The 16,153-nt window shown below is 56.4% G+C and overlaps 1 protein-coding gene across 1 annotated transcript in view; it reads right to left on the reverse strand.

Moving 5' to 3' along the window:
- CMIP (c-Maf inducing protein) overlaps positions 1 to 16,153 on the reverse strand; it is a 208,807-nt gene that overhangs the window by 63,878 nt on the left and 128,776 nt on the right. Inside the window, exons 2-3 of the mRNA XM_055413063.2 lie at positions 11,072 to 11,197; positions 3,262 to 3,312 (exon numbers count right to left, since the gene is read on the reverse strand). Coding sequence (XP_055269038.1) covers positions 3,262 to 3,312; positions 11,072 to 11,197 — 177 coding nt within the window. The remainder of the gene's footprint in view (positions 1 to 3,261; positions 3,313 to 11,071; positions 11,198 to 16,153) is intronic.

A 16,153-nucleotide genomic window follows, 5' to 3' on the forward strand; every position in this document is an offset into this window, starting at 1 on the left:
GCGTAAAGACTCCATAAAGCTATGGGAACACAGCAGGTAAGAGGGAGCATTCTTTACCAGCAGAAAAATTTCCATATGTTGCCCTGCAGCCAAAACACACACATGCATGGGGTGTAAGGGAAAAATGATAAATACAACATTTAGAGAATTTTAAAACTCAAGCTGAGGTTGTGGGATTTCAAATGTCCTTAATTTTGATGTTCTATTGATTTTAAGTTAAAGGTAAAGAAAAGCAAAGGAAAGAAAAAGAAAAATCCCAAACGGTCGGTGGTAAATACGGAGGAGAGAGTGGTGGTATCAGGCAGGAGAATCGGGACAAGACCCGAGTTGGGCTGAGAGGCTGAAGCTCGGGATCGGGTACAGGTGGATCGGGCACAGGTGGATCGGGCACAGGTGGATCGGGCAGGGGGTGGGGCAGCCCCTGGATCCATACTGAAATCTGCTGTGCGACCATGCACAAGTCACTGGACCCCTCTGAGCCCTGACATGTGCTGAATGACAAGGAACAGGAAATCGCCTAGACATACCCTGTGCGTGGCAGATACCCAGCAACTGCATCTGTCTGAATGAACTCTTGCTGGAATCTATGCAAACCATAAGATGGATCAGCTACAGAGCCGGGATTCAAACCCCGGGTCTCTTGGCTCATTTTACCAGTCAGCAGTACCTCAAAAACACCTTAAGTTTCTTTGCCATTTCATAAGGAAGGGGAGGATGCCTCCCTTCAATCTCATCAACAGCCAGTGGCAAAGCGTCACAGGAATGAAATCAGGCTGCTGATACTGAGATATCACTGCCACCTGGTGGCAGCATACCTAAATTATTGGGGGGGTGGGGGTGTCAAAAGGGAAAAATTACGAGCATCTCACCTGTGCTGTGCTTAGTTGCGTCCGACTCTTTGCGACCCCATGGACTGCAGCCCACCAGGCTCCTCTGTCCATGGGATTCTCCAGGCAAGAATACTGGAGTGGGTTGCCATGCCCTCCTCCAGTGGATATTCCCAACCCGGGGATCAAACCCAGGTCTCCTGAATTGCAAGCAGATTCTTTACCATCTGAGCCACCAGGGAAGCCCTACACACTCCTAAGCCTATGACAAAAAGTGCTTAAACACAGGGCACCAGGGCACCATCCATCACCAGGCAAAAGGGTCACTCACTGCTGGGCATTTGTTGATTCCTTGACACCCTGACCTGGGTGTGCTTGCTTTTGTTTTTTTGGGATGGACATGTACATACTGCTATATTTAAGAGGGATAACTAACAAGGACCCAGCAAACAAATAAATAAAAGGATGCTATGGAAAAATAATAAATAAAATTTAACTGATTTAACAACCGTCAACAAACCAACCACCACCGAAACTGAGCAGACACCCAGTCTTGATAAGAACTACTAGAAGCCCAGGGCTCCCCATTTCGGCACTTGCTCAATCAACTGTCTGAGCCCCACATGCACCTGAATTCGTACATTCCGAGCTTGTCACCTTTAGATCATCCTTCTCGCTGTCAGTCTCCCGAAGCTCCACTTTCCATGCCTACCATCTTAGTCATAGCTTGCAGCTGCACAGTATTCACACATGTCATAAGCACTGCCTTTCAGGAGTTCCCAGAGATCCCAGAAAGAGGCTGGAGAGAATGTGGACCAGGGCAAGGCGGCAAGCAGAGTGGAATCCACTCAAGACCACCTCTTCCTTGACACTGACCTTGGCCACCTGTTCAGAGACATTTCCCCAAGCTATCGGGTGGGCAGGAAGTCTCCATCCCGCGCTAAGAGAAAGCAAGGTGCTCACTCACTGAGGACTCATGAAGAAAGCAGCACAAGAGGAGGAACAGAGAGGGAAGCCTCTGGGCAGGCAGCCGCTGCTGTCCACGGCAGCGGGGCGGCCTCTCCTTGCAGGGACCACATCACGCCGCCTGTATTCCTCTCTCCCATGACTGGTCTGGCGTTCACCTCCCAGGGCCCGCCAGCAGGTCCTGATGTAGGCCCTGCCTGTCCCGGGACACCTAGCTGCAGAGATCAGGCCTCAGAGAGGATGTCCCTGCAGAAATCAAGGTCTGAGCAGCACCTGCCGGCGCCACAAACAAGTGCCTCCTAGGGCCTTCTGCCTGCGTTCAGGAAGCCCCAGAAACGGGCGAGGCCTGGGTCTGAACCCAGCTCCGGCCTGTACCAGCTGCAGGAGCTGGGCTCGGGTCTGGCCTTGCCTTCCCCACGGAGAAAATGGGAGCAATGATAACGAGCAGCCTGACAAGGGTCAAAGAGGCACGATGCAGCAGGCGCTCGGTAAACGCCAGTCCCTTCCCTGTGCAGCCCCAGCTTGGAGACTCAGGCTCAGCCTCAGAGACAGCCACCCGGGCACAAGCGAGAGGCCCTGCTGCTGTCGGGGGAGAGGGGGTGGCCATCTAGGGGACCTGGAATGTCCGTTTCCAGGGCTGGGTTTCTGTCCTCTGCCCAGCTGCAACGAGAGCCCCTCCAAAGGCGTGACAAGAATGCGAAGTGTTCCCTGGTCCTCCCCACACGACACACGGCCTCAAAGCCCACCGAGGGCCAGCTGCTCAGCCCCACCACGCTCCAGCTTACTGTAAAGGTGCCGGCTCGGGGCGCACACCGGTCATTCTAGTCACACCCTGCTGGTTCTGCAAGGCCTGCCGTGCTTGTTCTAAACTAAAAGGTCAAGAGGCGGGGGACAGGAGGCAAGGCGTGAGGGTCCTGAGTCACAGAGCAGAATGTGGACTCTCCAGGGCAGGGTGGACACTCCGCACAGATCTGGCCCCTGAGACTTGAACACGACCAGTCGGGGACTAATTCACCACTTGTGCTAGAGAAGCGGGGACCATCCCACGTGGAGCTAGAATCAGGCGAAAGAACCAGAGAGCAGAAAAGAAGGGAAGCCTGTGGAAATACAGCTGGACTTCTAAATCTCTGATAAATTTTCTTCTGCTGCCAACTTCGAAAGTTACTTTCAACTCATCACTTGGACTCCCTCAAGTCCTAACCCCCGGAGTCACTCAGATGAGCTCTTGTTCTGACAGCAAGAGGGTCTACAATCCTTCCAGAAGCTGGCACACCGCAAGGTTCCCAGGCAAAGTCAGTGGCCAACTAGGCAGAGACACAGCTTTGGCATCGCAAGGGGGCAAAGTATCAACCATCCAAGAGGGAGGTAGGGGCTTTTGGACAATAGGGCAAAGCATCCGGGAGGTGAGAGACCCCTGCTCTCCAGCCTCCAGGTGACAGGGTAGCGCCTCGAACGAGCCAGGACTCACCTTCCACTGCAGAGAATGGAACCACTGGTCCCGCAGGTAGCTGTTGGCGGCCTGCAACAAGAAGAGGACAGTGGGGTCAGTCACCGGCTGGCAGCGTCTCAGAGCACTTCACAGGCCAGCATGAGGTCCTGTACCAGGCTGAACCCTTCGTGTGTAAAACCAAACCGGAAGCAGTCACCTGGTGGACTCGTCTGAAATAAGACACTGCTCTCGCCTAGCGCTTATTCTGTTGGGCAGATGTTGGTGGTTGCAAGAGCTTCAACTGCACACGTTATCTCAGCCTCTTCAGGATCAGAGAAGGGGCCGGGCGGAGTGGGGAAGAGATACGGGGTGAGGGGGTGACGGGGATGAGTTGCCTGGGTGCTCCGGGTGCCAGGCATTTGCCATCCATGTTTGCCATCCGTGTAATCTGCCCTCCGAGGTGGGCAACACTCTGCTTCACAAAGGGAAAAACAGACCCTGAACGCTCACGTCAACTGACGGCATTTAAACCCACAGCCTGTCTTCCAAGCCTGTGGGTGTAACCACTGCACCCCCTGCCAACTGCAGACAGCCACGGTAGAGTCCAGGCAGCCTTGGCCTCAGGCAGAACTCATAGATGTTACACATCCCTGTTCAGGGAGCTCGGCCTTCCGTGACTACACCATGCCAGCTGCGAGCCTCCAGGCCACTCGGGGTCGGACGGCTCTCACCCCCGATTCCAGCACGTCTGCTGATGACAAGGGCAGCATTCACGGCGGGTCTGCCGGGTCCTGGACGCTAGACCCTACGCCTGGACGAGCTCATCCCGTCCTTAAGTTAGCCCTGGGGAGCGGGCACTGCCGGCCGTGGTGCAGACGAGGAAACGGAGGCTCAAGAAGTTGAACTCATCCCCCAGGGGCTCACAGGCAGCAGGGGTGGGGGGACAGGGCCTGGACCCAGCGGTCTGACTCACGGTGAAACCGCAGTGTGACGGCATCTCAAGTCTGCTGCTGGCCACCCCCGAGGCAGAAACGCAGCGCCAGTCCCCTGCCTGAGCCCCAGCCCGCCGTGCCGAGCAGCCGACCCTGATGGGCAAGGGACTCTGACAAAGGCCAGCGCATCTCTCCAGGCAGGAATGCCTGCCTTCTTTCCCTGAGCCCCCCCCACACACACACGTGCACAAATGCACCCAGCATGTGCATCCTGGGGTCACTCTCAAGGAGACTCAGCTCTTACAAATGAGCTCCCCTGATACCCGGCAAGAGGAAACCCCAGCCGCTCGCCCAGGTCAGCGTGGGGAACTCTCAGAGCTGCAGCAAATGAACCAGCTCAGTGGCCCGCGGAGCTGGGAATCAGGCTTCCGGGGGCAAGCTCGGAAACGCATTCGAAAGTCCGAGCGGCTCCACACCAGCACCTGAGGCAACGTGAGTCTGCGCTTCTGCCCTGAGTCGGGGAGTGAGCCGGGGGACTCCCTCCGTGGGACGCAGGAACCTCTGCAGTAGCTGAGTCTCCAGAAGCCCTGGGTTCAAGCTCCCTGAGGACCCAAAGCCTGCGACACCTGACCGGGATGGGGCAAGCCACGGGAGAGTCTGCCACGGGGCCTAGCAGCCTCCGCAAAGGGCCTGTGGGGGTCATCTGCCGGTGCTGACTGAGCTGTGGTCTCAGGACAGCTTCTGGACGTCAGGGTGACTGAACGCAGCCCACACTCAGGAAGAGCAGGGCAAGACCCCAAACGATGAGAGCAGCCACGAAAGACGCCCACCGCGCACGGCACGCGCCAGCAGCAGGGATCAGGGCAGAGTGGCCTCGGCCACTGCGGTGCTGACAAACGTGTAACAGCAGGCTCCCCTGGATGAACAGCCCTGATCGCGGTGTGCGCGGACGTCCACACTGACACCCCTTGGCCGATTCCAGGCTCCCAGGGGACGTCCCTGGACCAGAGCTAAGACAGGATCCTGGTGGCTCTCAGGAGCGCATACAGGCGGGAATGAGCTGCTCTAGCATGCTTCAGGCCCACAGCCATTTCTCTGCTTTTCAACATACCGAGGTGATAAGGGACAAGGGAGGTGTGGCAGGTCGAATGAGGGGCCTCCAAAGACTGTCCATGTCCTAACCCCCAGGAATGTGTTCAGTGCAGTTCAGTCGCTCAGTCGTGTCTGATTCTTTGTGACCCCATGGACTGCAATATGCCAGGACAGGCTTTCCTGTCCATCACCAACTCCTGGAGTTTACTCAAACTCATGTCCATCAAGTCAGTGATGCCATCCAACCATCTCACCCTCTGTCGTCCCCTTCTCCTCCCTTCAATCTTTCCCAGCATCAGGGTCTTTTCAAATGAGTCAGTTCTTTGCATCAGGTGGCCAAAGTATTGGAGTTTGAGCTTTAACATCAGTCCTTCCAATGAATATTCAGAACTGATTTCCTTTAGGATGGACTGGTTGGAATGTGTTACCTTGGTGCAAAGGGACTTTGCAGATCAAGTTAAGGACCTTGATGGAGGGAGATTACTCTGGCCCCTCTGGGTGAGCCTGTGTAGTTATGAGTTTCTATATAAGAGGGAGACAGGATCAGATGAGAGTCAGAGACGGAAACAGAGGTCGAATGACGTGGCCATGAGCCCAGGGATGCAGGCAGCCTTGAGAAGCTGCAGATGGATTTCTCCCTAAGGCTTCAGATGAACCAGCCCTGCCCACACTTGGGAGTTTAGCTCAGAGGGACATGTGTTGGATTCAGATTTCCAGAATGGTCAGGATACAAATCTATGGTGTGTTTTCTTTTTTTTTGTAGAATCTTAGTTCCCTGACCAGGGATCAAACACAGGTCCAGAGCAGGGAAAGTGCCAAGTCTTAACCCCTGCATTAGCAGGGAATTCTCAAACCTGTGCTGTGTTAACCACAACAGTCAAGGTAATCTGCCTTTTGGCAGCAGGTGTGACCCTACCACCTGCTCTCTGTACCGCTGGGCCCCTGGGAACTGGGCTGGGGAACCCGAAGGCGCCGTGCTGATGAAGGGAGAGGCTCCAGTCAGGGCGAGGCCCCCACCCCACAAACAAAACAGTGGGCCAGAAGTTTGCTCTGGGAGAGGGGAAGCAACATGTGCGACACCCTTGCAGTCACGACCCCTGTCTTGATGCTGGAGACAGGGAGGCCATGGCAAGAGCAGGCCCCTCCTGCTCCTTCCGCTGGCTGGTCGAGTTTCGGAGAAGGACAGAGGCCATGAGGGGACATCCGGAATCCCATGGCGGGCAACTCAAGGCGCTGTCCGGGGGGAAGGCAGCATGGAGTAGACAGAGTCCCCACGCTGCCGTGGGGAGGGCCGAGCCTGGATGATGGCCACCAGTCCCACCACAGGGGACCCAGGGCGCATCTCTGCGTCCCAAGGGTCAGTCGGCGGAGCCGGGGCCCAGCCTGGGAAAGAGGCCCTGGAAGCAGTCTCTGGCGGGCGCCGGCCTCTCCTGGCGATAAATCTTTCGAATCCTGCAAGGGCCTCGTTCCAGGCAAATTCTGCCTAATTTCCTCTTCGAAAGTTGCCAAGTTCCCTCTCATTGTTGTATTGTCTGGAGAGGTGAGAAAAACAGCCAAGGGTGCACGGTGGGTGACCGTTCCCAGGTTCGCCCTCCCCGCCCCACTTCTTAGGGGAAAAAACAGCACGTGCTGTGCAGCCGGAAAAGGTCTCTCTCTCCAGCTTCCAGTAAGGAGGGCGCCCGCCCTGTCCTGCCCCGGCTGCCAGCGTCTGGGGTAAACAGTGGCCTGGCCTGCCCGGGGGCTTTCGGGAAGGTCACTGAGATGAGCCGGTCCTGGAGATGTCCCAGAAAGCGGCAGCACTCCTGAGAAAGCAGGGTTGGGTGAGGAGGTTCCCTGTGCTCCTGGTCTCGCCTGAAACTTTGTTGGCCGAGCAGTGGGCTCTGTCCGCTTCTCATCAGTGACTGGACAGCCACTGGGGAGGCAGAGATCCCTGGGAGATGATCCGGGTCTTCATCTCTGCTCTGCGACTCCACGGGCCAGCAAGGAGCACTCCCCTCCCCGCCACCCAGCACCGTTCATGGGCTCACGGAGTTACTCCTCACGATGAAATGCCAGCAGACAGGGCATTAGGGGAAGAAAGAAGATAAATAGGTCCTTTCTGCACCCGGGGACTCTAATAACATGCCATTAGGGAGCTCACGCTGAAACACACAGAGCATCCACAAACACGCCGGTCAGACCCAGGCTGGAGGGCTGGCGCCTCTGTCTGCTGACTCGACCTGCTGGCATGTTGCTCTGTGTCTCTGAGCAGGGGAGGTGGACCATCTGCCTGACAGCGCTTGTCCTTTGTTTTTTAATATTCATTTATTTATTTATTTGCCTGCGCCAGGCCTTAGATGCAGCATGCGGGATCTATTTTTTTTTTTTTTCCCCCAGTTTCGGCGTGCTGGGTCTTCAGTCCGTGGCATGTAGGATCTAGCTCTCTGACTAGGGATGGAAGCCGGTCCCCCTGCCTAGGGGGCCTGGAGTCTTAGCCACTGGACCACCAGGGAAGTCCCCTGAGAGCATTCCTGAACCTTCCCTGAACTCAGGTCAGTTCCCAGGGGGTCTGAGTGAGGCACCGGCTCAAATTCTCACAGAGCAGCTATGTAAGGATGAGGGGTAGGGAGCGGAGAGGGCAAAACACAGAGAGTGGAAGAGAGACTGGGGTCAGGACACAGAGAGAAGGGGCCGGAGGGTAGAGAGGCCTGGAGAAAGACCCTGGGGGAAGCAGAGAGTGAGTTGCAGCAAGGGACAGACAGACAGGGCAGGGGCGGGGAGGGAAGGATCAGAGAGACAGCCTGCAGGGGAGGTGGGGCAGGGACCCCCCAGGCACCGCCCCGCCACAGGACAGACCCCTATGTGGGGAGGCAGGGGCGCTGGGGGCCTGCAGGCTGCCTGTGCGGAGGCTGTCCCCGCGGGCGCAGCAGGGGTCGTGATGACAAGTACTGGGGGCTCAGCCCTGGTGTGCGGATGGGAGCCGTCTGCAGAACTGAGCCACTAGCACCAACTAACACTACTGGTACCCGGTCGTCCTGAGCACCCAGAGCGTAGCTGATGGACAGAGGAGCCGCCCTCTTGATTCGTTAACTTGGACTTAAGTGCAGATGACCCTGTGCATCTGGTGGCCGCTGTGGGGGCAGCACGGCTCGGGGCAGCACCCGGGTGCGGTATGGTCTCGATCCCCAGCGCCCCTTGCTGCCGTGCTAGCCCCCACCCCCCACCCCCGCTGGGGCATGGGGACTGCTGTCACACCCCTGCTCTGGGCCCGTCCTGTGACTCTGGACAAGCCTCCAGCCAGGGGATCCCGCCGACCAGCAGGAGAGCCTGTGCGGGGCGCCCTGCCCACCACCTCAGGGGCCGCCCCGTCACCACGCGGGCCTCTTGCCACCCGTGAATCACAGGAGGGCGAGGAGGAGGGTACGACAAGGGGGAAGCAAGCTGGGAGGGACCCCGGGGACGGCGGGGCTGCACCCACCTGGCCGCCACCTCGGCCTGCCCACCCTAGGGAGTGCTGACGGGAGGCCCCCGCGGTATCAAAGGGACACTCGGGTGACACCTGGTGCCCCGCATCCTCCACATGCCCTGCCTCTCTGTCTGCAGGTCCCTCCTCAGAGGACGCTGCCCGCTCCAGCCCCAGAGCACTGGAAGATGCCTGCCTGGGGGGCTCACGGATGCGCCATCTGCTCAGCCAGCAGACCGGTCCCTCGATCTCTCGGGAGCGCTCGGCGGCTGCCTGCGGCCCTCAGAACGGCACCGCGGCTCCCTCCCCTCGCTCGGCTGACAAGACCTGTGGGGCCTGGCTGCCTGCAACCCCACAACTCTGGGCACGTGTTTATGGCCTGCACCGCAGCCCCTTCCTATCCACAGCAGGGATCCCCTGCCCCGACACTCCCAGGCTTCGCAACCCCTCTTCCCTCTGCCCACAGTGGGCATCCCATCCCGGCACACTCCTACTCACCCCTCAATACCCAGCTCTAGCATCACCACCCATGGGGAGCCTTCCCTGGGACCTCCAGGGTGACAGCGAGTCCCCCAGCCCTCGGGGACAGGCCTCGATTTCAGCTGCTACCTCTGGGGGGGGTCTGTCTGTGGCTCTGTCTCCCCGGGGGCCTGACTCCCCTCCCCACCCCGCGCCTACACAGGGGACAGCAGGCTCGGGGCTCTGTGATTCCAAGGGGATCTTCTCAGCCCCCTCCTCTCTGCTTTCTCTGGACTCCTGGTATTGACCCCTCGCCCCCAGTCTCCCCCCACTGCTCCCCCGCAGCCCAAGGGGGCCAGAGCTGACCACTCCCTTCACAGAAGGTGCAACCATCATGAGGGGCAGGAGGGACAGAAAGGAAAGCGCCGCTGGCTGGAGGTGAGGAGGAGAGAGGGGAGGGCGGCTCGGAGAAAACCTGCAGGGTGCGAGAGATTCAGGAAGAAAACAGACAGGCAGTGGCCTCTGAGGGATGATGGTAAAGGCTGGAGTCTTCCTGAAGGATCATGAGCTGTCACGCTCAACATTCCTCAGAGGCCAAACTGTGTGCCTCTTGGCTCCACCATCGTTGAATAATCCGGTGGCCACTTTTGAAACAAGTTTTAGGGAGCAAGTGTCTGGACTCAGAGCAGTGTCTCCCAGGAGAGACAGAGTTAGAAAGAAAACATTCCTTAAAGAGACGCGAAAGGAGACCGTCCTCCCGGAGGTGAGAGTCCATTCCCTCTGGACGAGCAGTCCTGACTTGAGTCCCTGTTGGAAACCCAAGGGAGAGCGACAATGGTAGGCCACTGAAAGCCGACAGGAGCGGGCTGAGAAAATCCCCCCTTGAGTCACGGGGGCCAGGACCCCCTGAAATGACAGAGCGTGCCACCAGTACGGACTGCAGCGGCTGTGTCATTAGCACTGCCTCAGCTCCTTCCTTGGTGGACCTGCCTCTCCCCACCCACAAGGTCCTGGCAGGGCTGTCAGAGTACATGGCTGCCTGTGCTAAAGGTGGGCGTGGATCCCAGGGCAGGTGTCCCCCGGGGGTGAATCAGACTACAGCCCAGCCAATCAGGATCTTCCAGGAGACTTGATAAGAAGATACTGAAAGGAAAGTGGGCTCTCACATTTTTGAAGGATTACAGACTCCAAGAATGCAGCCTGAGGCTGCCAGACATCCGTCTTTCCCATCACATGGGGAGCCTCTGCCTGACAGTGAAGTCAGCACACAGAAGCAAAGCCAGGAGACAGCGAGATGAGACATTCATGATCACATCTGACTCCTGGGTCCAGCTATGCCTGAAGTCCACTCTCAGACTGCCCAGTTACGTAACGCAGCTACAGCATCAAATTCTCTTCCTGCTTCAGATCATTTGAACAACATCATTTCCAACCAACAGTCCCCAATCAATACACATAAAACCCGCACTCTTTCCCAAGGAGAGGGCTCCTACTTCCATCAGGGCCTCGATAGACCAAGATTAATGAGAAGTGAGAATCCTCCTCACTCACAGTACAACAGAAGGTAGTACATCTGTCGCTTACTTGCTTTTTATAGCCTTTTAAAGCCTGTGTGCCTCAGTTTCCTCATCTGGAAAATGGGAGACCAGAAAACCTACGGTTTGGTTTTGTTAGGAGAAACCAAACTACAACGTGGGAAGCTCCTCGGTGGGGACAGGCGTGCAGCAGGAGCCCAGCCTGTGCACACTCCCTCTACCGCTCCCCCAGTGAGCCCCGATTTACACCTTTCTTGTACTTGGAGGGAAAAAAAACCACTCCAAGTCAAACAATTTTTCCTCTTGATAGTTGGCATCTCCGAGGGGGAGGAGGAGGGCGCTGAGCCAGGACGGAGCACAAAGTGCTTGCTCATGTTTGCGTGTCCTACCTGCAGCAGGACAGTTCCCCCAGGAATTGTGAGCTGTAAACAGTACTTCGGGGCGTTCTCCCAGGACAGCAGCTGAACGTCTTCAATGGCGCTGTAGGAGACTGAGTTTTCCATGTACCCAGTTGGCTGCAGCAAAAGAAAAACAGAAAAGACATACATTGGTTATGAGATCAAGCACAGTAACCGGCTTGGGAAACATTCTTGCTCTAGCAATGAGCACGCAGAGCTGGTATGGACACCTGGAAACTCTGGAGGCCGAAGGAGTTCGTCTGTCCTGCTGGCGGCACTCAGCGGGAGGGGAGGGGCCGGGGCAGACACCGGCCCACGTGTTTTGGGAGGTGCGGAGTCGGGACTAGACTGGGGGCACCTTGGAAGCAAGGCCTGGGCACTGCTCCTCCAGGTGTCTGCGGGGCCCAGCGTGGCCGGAGCCAGACCGCTCCATGCCTCACCGAGTCCCAGCAACCACCCTCCCCTGCCCAGGAAGCGGTCACAGCCCCCTGCCCTCCGGATCCCCTCCTGTCTCCCCCTGCAGACACGCGCTCCCAGCTTGGCACTCAGGGCCGCGTTTTGAGTTGGCAAACTCGACCCCTCCACGCCCCTGCTCATATCTGCCATGGGCTCCCGGTGACCCAACCACTAACTGCACCCAGGGGACCCCTGCGTCTGGCCTCGCGCCCGCTCCAGCCCCACTCCACCTCTCTCTCCCTCTCCATGCACCCCGACTCAGCCTGCCCCGTGTCCCGAAAGGTGGGGGTCACCCCCACCCCACCCCGGCTTCTCCTCGTCCACTCTCCAGACCCCAAAACCCACCGGGCCGCCCTCCCCGGGTCCCACACACTCACTACATCCGTCTCAATCCCTGTGACCTGTGCAGGCCGTCTGGTTGCCGTCTGCCTCCCCCAGGCCGTGGCTCCGTGAGGTCAGGCCACGTCTGTCTGGTCCCCACTCTGCCTCCAGGGTCTGGCGCACGAAACGGGCTCAGTGACTTGTGTTGGCAGGGGGCGACTGGTGAGGGTTATCACCGGTCAGTGCCGGGGTGAGGGTGGGGCAAGGGAAATTCACAGGCGCTCATCGCTGAGCGAGCTCCTCAGTCACGGAGGGGAGGGGCCACGGCACCCAGAGGCCGTGTCCTTGGCACTCAGGGCCCGGAAGCCAGACTTCAGCGGCATCGCAGGCGAGCGTGGCCCAGCGGGGAAGGGGGACAGCTAACACCCCCCGCAATCTGACACAGGCCGAGACGCCCCGAGCGTGCGGCAGGAGCTAGCGCCTTTGACTCTTATGACCATGCCCAGAGCAGGTGCTGGGCCGTCCCCGCTGCACGGATGACGGAAAAGAGACCCAGGAGGTCACCTGACTGGCCCGGGGCCGCCTGGCTGCTGGCTCAGCGATCTCCGACCTGAGCAGTGAGCTCTGACACAAGCAATTTAAAACCTGGGGCCCAGCAAGCGAACTTTCCCCTAAGGACTGAGGACCTCCATGAGGCTTTTTTTTTCTAAATTAAATTTATTTTTAAATTGAAGTATAATTGCTTTACAGTATTGTGTTGGTTTCTGCCCACCAAGTTGTTTATTTTCAATTCCTATCTGCCAAAGCTGAGATACGGTGGTAGTGGTGGTGGTTGAAGAGGAAAAGGGTTGAAGGCTTAAGCTGCCTCAAATTTCCGTGAAACGATCAGCTCCCACGCTCAGGTAGTCAGAAGAACTGATCGATAAATTCATTCATTCACTCACTCCGTCAGTCACCTAAGAGACACTTAACTGAGCACCTGTTACCTTCCAGGCCCTGTGCTGGCTGCTGTGGGATCTACCAGTGAACAAGAGGGAAGCCCAGCAGGGCAAAGAGACAACAGACAGACAGACACAAACACCCAGCAACGGGAGACAGGTGAGTGCTGCACGGAAAACCAGGACCGGCCGTGGAGCAGCAAAGCAACAAGGGGGGGAAAGTGCGTCTCGGCCCGACGGCGGCCACAAGCTGGGGGCGCTCGCTTGGGGAGGAGTGAGGGAGAAAGGCCGTGGAGAGGTGGGCACAGGAAGGCCTGGCGGGGCTCCGGGAACGGATACCCACGGGCGGGAGGGGCAGGGCTGCGGGGAGCTCTCACAGCATCACTGGACTGCTGCGTGGACCAAGCGGGCGGAAGCAGTAACAGCCTGAAGCCTCCTCCTCAGGTCCAGATGAGCCAAGAGGCCGCCCAGACCATGGCGGGGGTGGGGAGCCAAGTTCACGCAGCCCTTCTCTCCGGCCCATGGCCCACCCCTTGGCAGCAACCCAGGCCGCCTCAGTGTCCAGCCAAGACAGTCTGCCAATGCATCCCAGAGGCAAACACGCGGGCTCCCCATGGCCCCTCTGCCCTGCTCCACAGCCCTGCGCCGGCACGTTCTCAATATTCTGCATAAATGACTCAGCCCCAACCACACATCCTGTCCTGAGAAGACCAGCGGCACCAGGGGCCTCGGGGATTCGTGTGAACAGGCTTGTGCTTCCCTCTGACTGTCTCCGTGCTGGCGTTTTCAGCACAACGCAAGTGGGAACTTTCGCCTGCCCTGTTTCATGCGCCTGATGTTTAGGAGGTGATAGGTATACGTCCTTAAGAAATGAAGGAAGATTTTCCTAAGCAAAAAAAATGCCCATCCACGCATAACATACTTGGGAAGAGGCTTTGGTTACTAGTTTTACATATTAAATTAAAAATAAATTAATAAATTAAAGAACTGTCCTTTAGAAAGCAATGGCACCTGCGTGCCTGGATGCGCTGAAGGTCTTTCTTTCCTTGGCGGCCCACAGCCACCTCTCTGCCTTTTCATGGCCTCGCTGGTTCCTAAACCCCAGCCCACGGTCCCCTTGATGCATGAGAAGCCAGAGAGCATGGGCTAGGATGCAGTCGCTTTGATATCTAGAAAATCACCTGGCCACACCCAGCGACAGGTACGGAAACCCATTCTAAAACCCCACAACGGTGCAGAGTGTGAGCACACGGAGCGGATCTGATTATCAAGCAAACAGCCAGTTTTGGAGTTGCACCTTGGGCACGTGAGCAGAAAGCCTGGATGCTTCTATTTCCCACCCCGGCTTCCTGGAGACTGAGACGTGGAGAGGCCCTGCAACTGCCTAGCACCCACCCCCACACCAAGCCCGTGGGAACACGCTCCAGATGACCAGGACAGGTGGGATGCAGTACGATGGGGGGACAGCTGGCCACCTGTGCCTGCTTTTTTCATGACCCGGCTGCAGCTGTCTCAAGGTGGCCTTGATTAGAAGTTTCAGCAGAAGCATTTTCGAGAAACACTGTATATAAATAAACACATACTGGGTTTTTTTTAAAAGCAGATGTATTGCTGTCTGAAGTAGTACTGGCAAAAAGCAAAACTTGGAGCATTAATGAGTTCTGTGTTTGAGCCACTTACTTGTGGGTCTTTGTGTAAGTTACTGCACCTCTCTTGATACCATTTCTACCAATGGTAAAATGAGACTTTATTAGGCAAAATAGAATTTAAAGGGGACCCATCTGTTAATGGCTCAGCACAGCATCTGGAACACACTGAAAAACTCAATAAAAACAAACTATTGTAAGAAACACTAAACTTTTTTATCTCCAGGATCCTCCTCCATTAAAGCCATAATTCTAGTCTAACCGTGAGAAAAACATCAAACGCCAACCGAGCGACAGTCCTCAAAATACCTGAGCGGTGCTCACCAAATACAAGTTAAGTCTGAGCATCTGTCCCTGTCAAGTCTACGCAGACAAGACGACCAAATGGACTGGTGGCCCATATGAGATGCTGGGATGGAGAAACGACATTAGGGGAAAACTGCTGTCTAGGTTGGTCATAACTTTCCTTCCAAGGAGTAAGCGTCTTTTAATTAATTTCATGGCTGTAATCAGTATCCGCAGTGATTTTGGAGCCCAAAAAAATAAAGTCTGACACTGTTTCCACTGTTTCTCCATCTATTTCCCATGAAGTGATGGGACCAAATGCCATGATGCCATGATCTTAGTTTTCTGAATGTTGAGCTTCAAGCCAACTTTTTCACTTTCATCAAGAGGCTTTTTAGTTCCTCTTCACTTTCTGCCATAAGGGTGGTGTCATCTGCATATCTGAGGTTATTGATATTTCTCCCGGCAATTTTGATTCCAGCTTGTGTGGAAGGAAAGTTATGACCAACCTAGATAGCATAAAAAGCAGAGACATTACTTTGCCAACCAAGGTCCGTTTAGTCAAGGCTATGGTTTTTCCAGTGGTCATGCATGGATGTGAGAGTTGGACTGCGAAGAAAGCTGAGCGCCAAAGAATTGATGCTTTTGAACTGTGGTGCTGGAGAAGACTCTTGAGAGTCCCTTGGACTGCAAGGAAATCCAACCAGTACAATCTAAAGGAGATCAGTCCTGGGTGTTCATTGGAAGGACTGATGCTAAAACTGAAACTCCAATACTTTGGCCACCTCATGCGACGAGTTGACTCACTGGAAAAGAGTCTGATGCTGGGAGGGATTGGGGGCGGGAGGAGACGGGGATGACAGAGAATTAGATGGCTGGATGGCATCACCGACTCGATGGACATGAGTTTGAGTGAACTCCGGGAGTTGGTGATGGACAGGGAGGCCTGGTGTGCTGTGATTCATGGGGTCACAAAAAGTCAGACACGACTGAGCGACTGAACTGAACTAAACTAATGGACTTCCCTGGTAGCTCAGACGGTAAAAACGTCTGTCTGCAATGGGGGAGACCCAGGTTCGATCCCTGGGTTGGGAAGATCCCCTGGAGAAGGAAATGGCAGCAGCGACGACTCAGACCAAGGAACGGTGGCCAGCAGGGCGGCGAGGGGACCAGTCACCGAGGGGCATGGGGGTGGTGGGGGCACCTCTCGGGGCAATGGAAACGGTGGTGGGGGTGACTTGACCACACACACTTGGCAAAGTCCACAGATGCGCACACGCCAAGAGCGGATTTCACCAAATGTAAATTATGACTCAAACCCAACTAAGAAAGGCAACGCACGAATGTTCAAGGTGATGTGGGAGACGATGAATGGGATGGAATCTCTCAGATAGAATCATTATCAAGGCTGCTCACGAGCACTCTGG

The sequence above is a fragment of the Moschus berezovskii genome, chromosome 22 (genome assembly GCF_049115385.1).
Source record: "Moschus berezovskii isolate FMDL1 chromosome 22, NW_MosBer_1.0, whole genome shotgun sequence".
In the NCBI taxonomy this organism is placed as follows: domain Eukaryota; kingdom Metazoa; phylum Chordata; class Mammalia; order Artiodactyla; family Moschidae; genus Moschus; species Moschus berezovskii.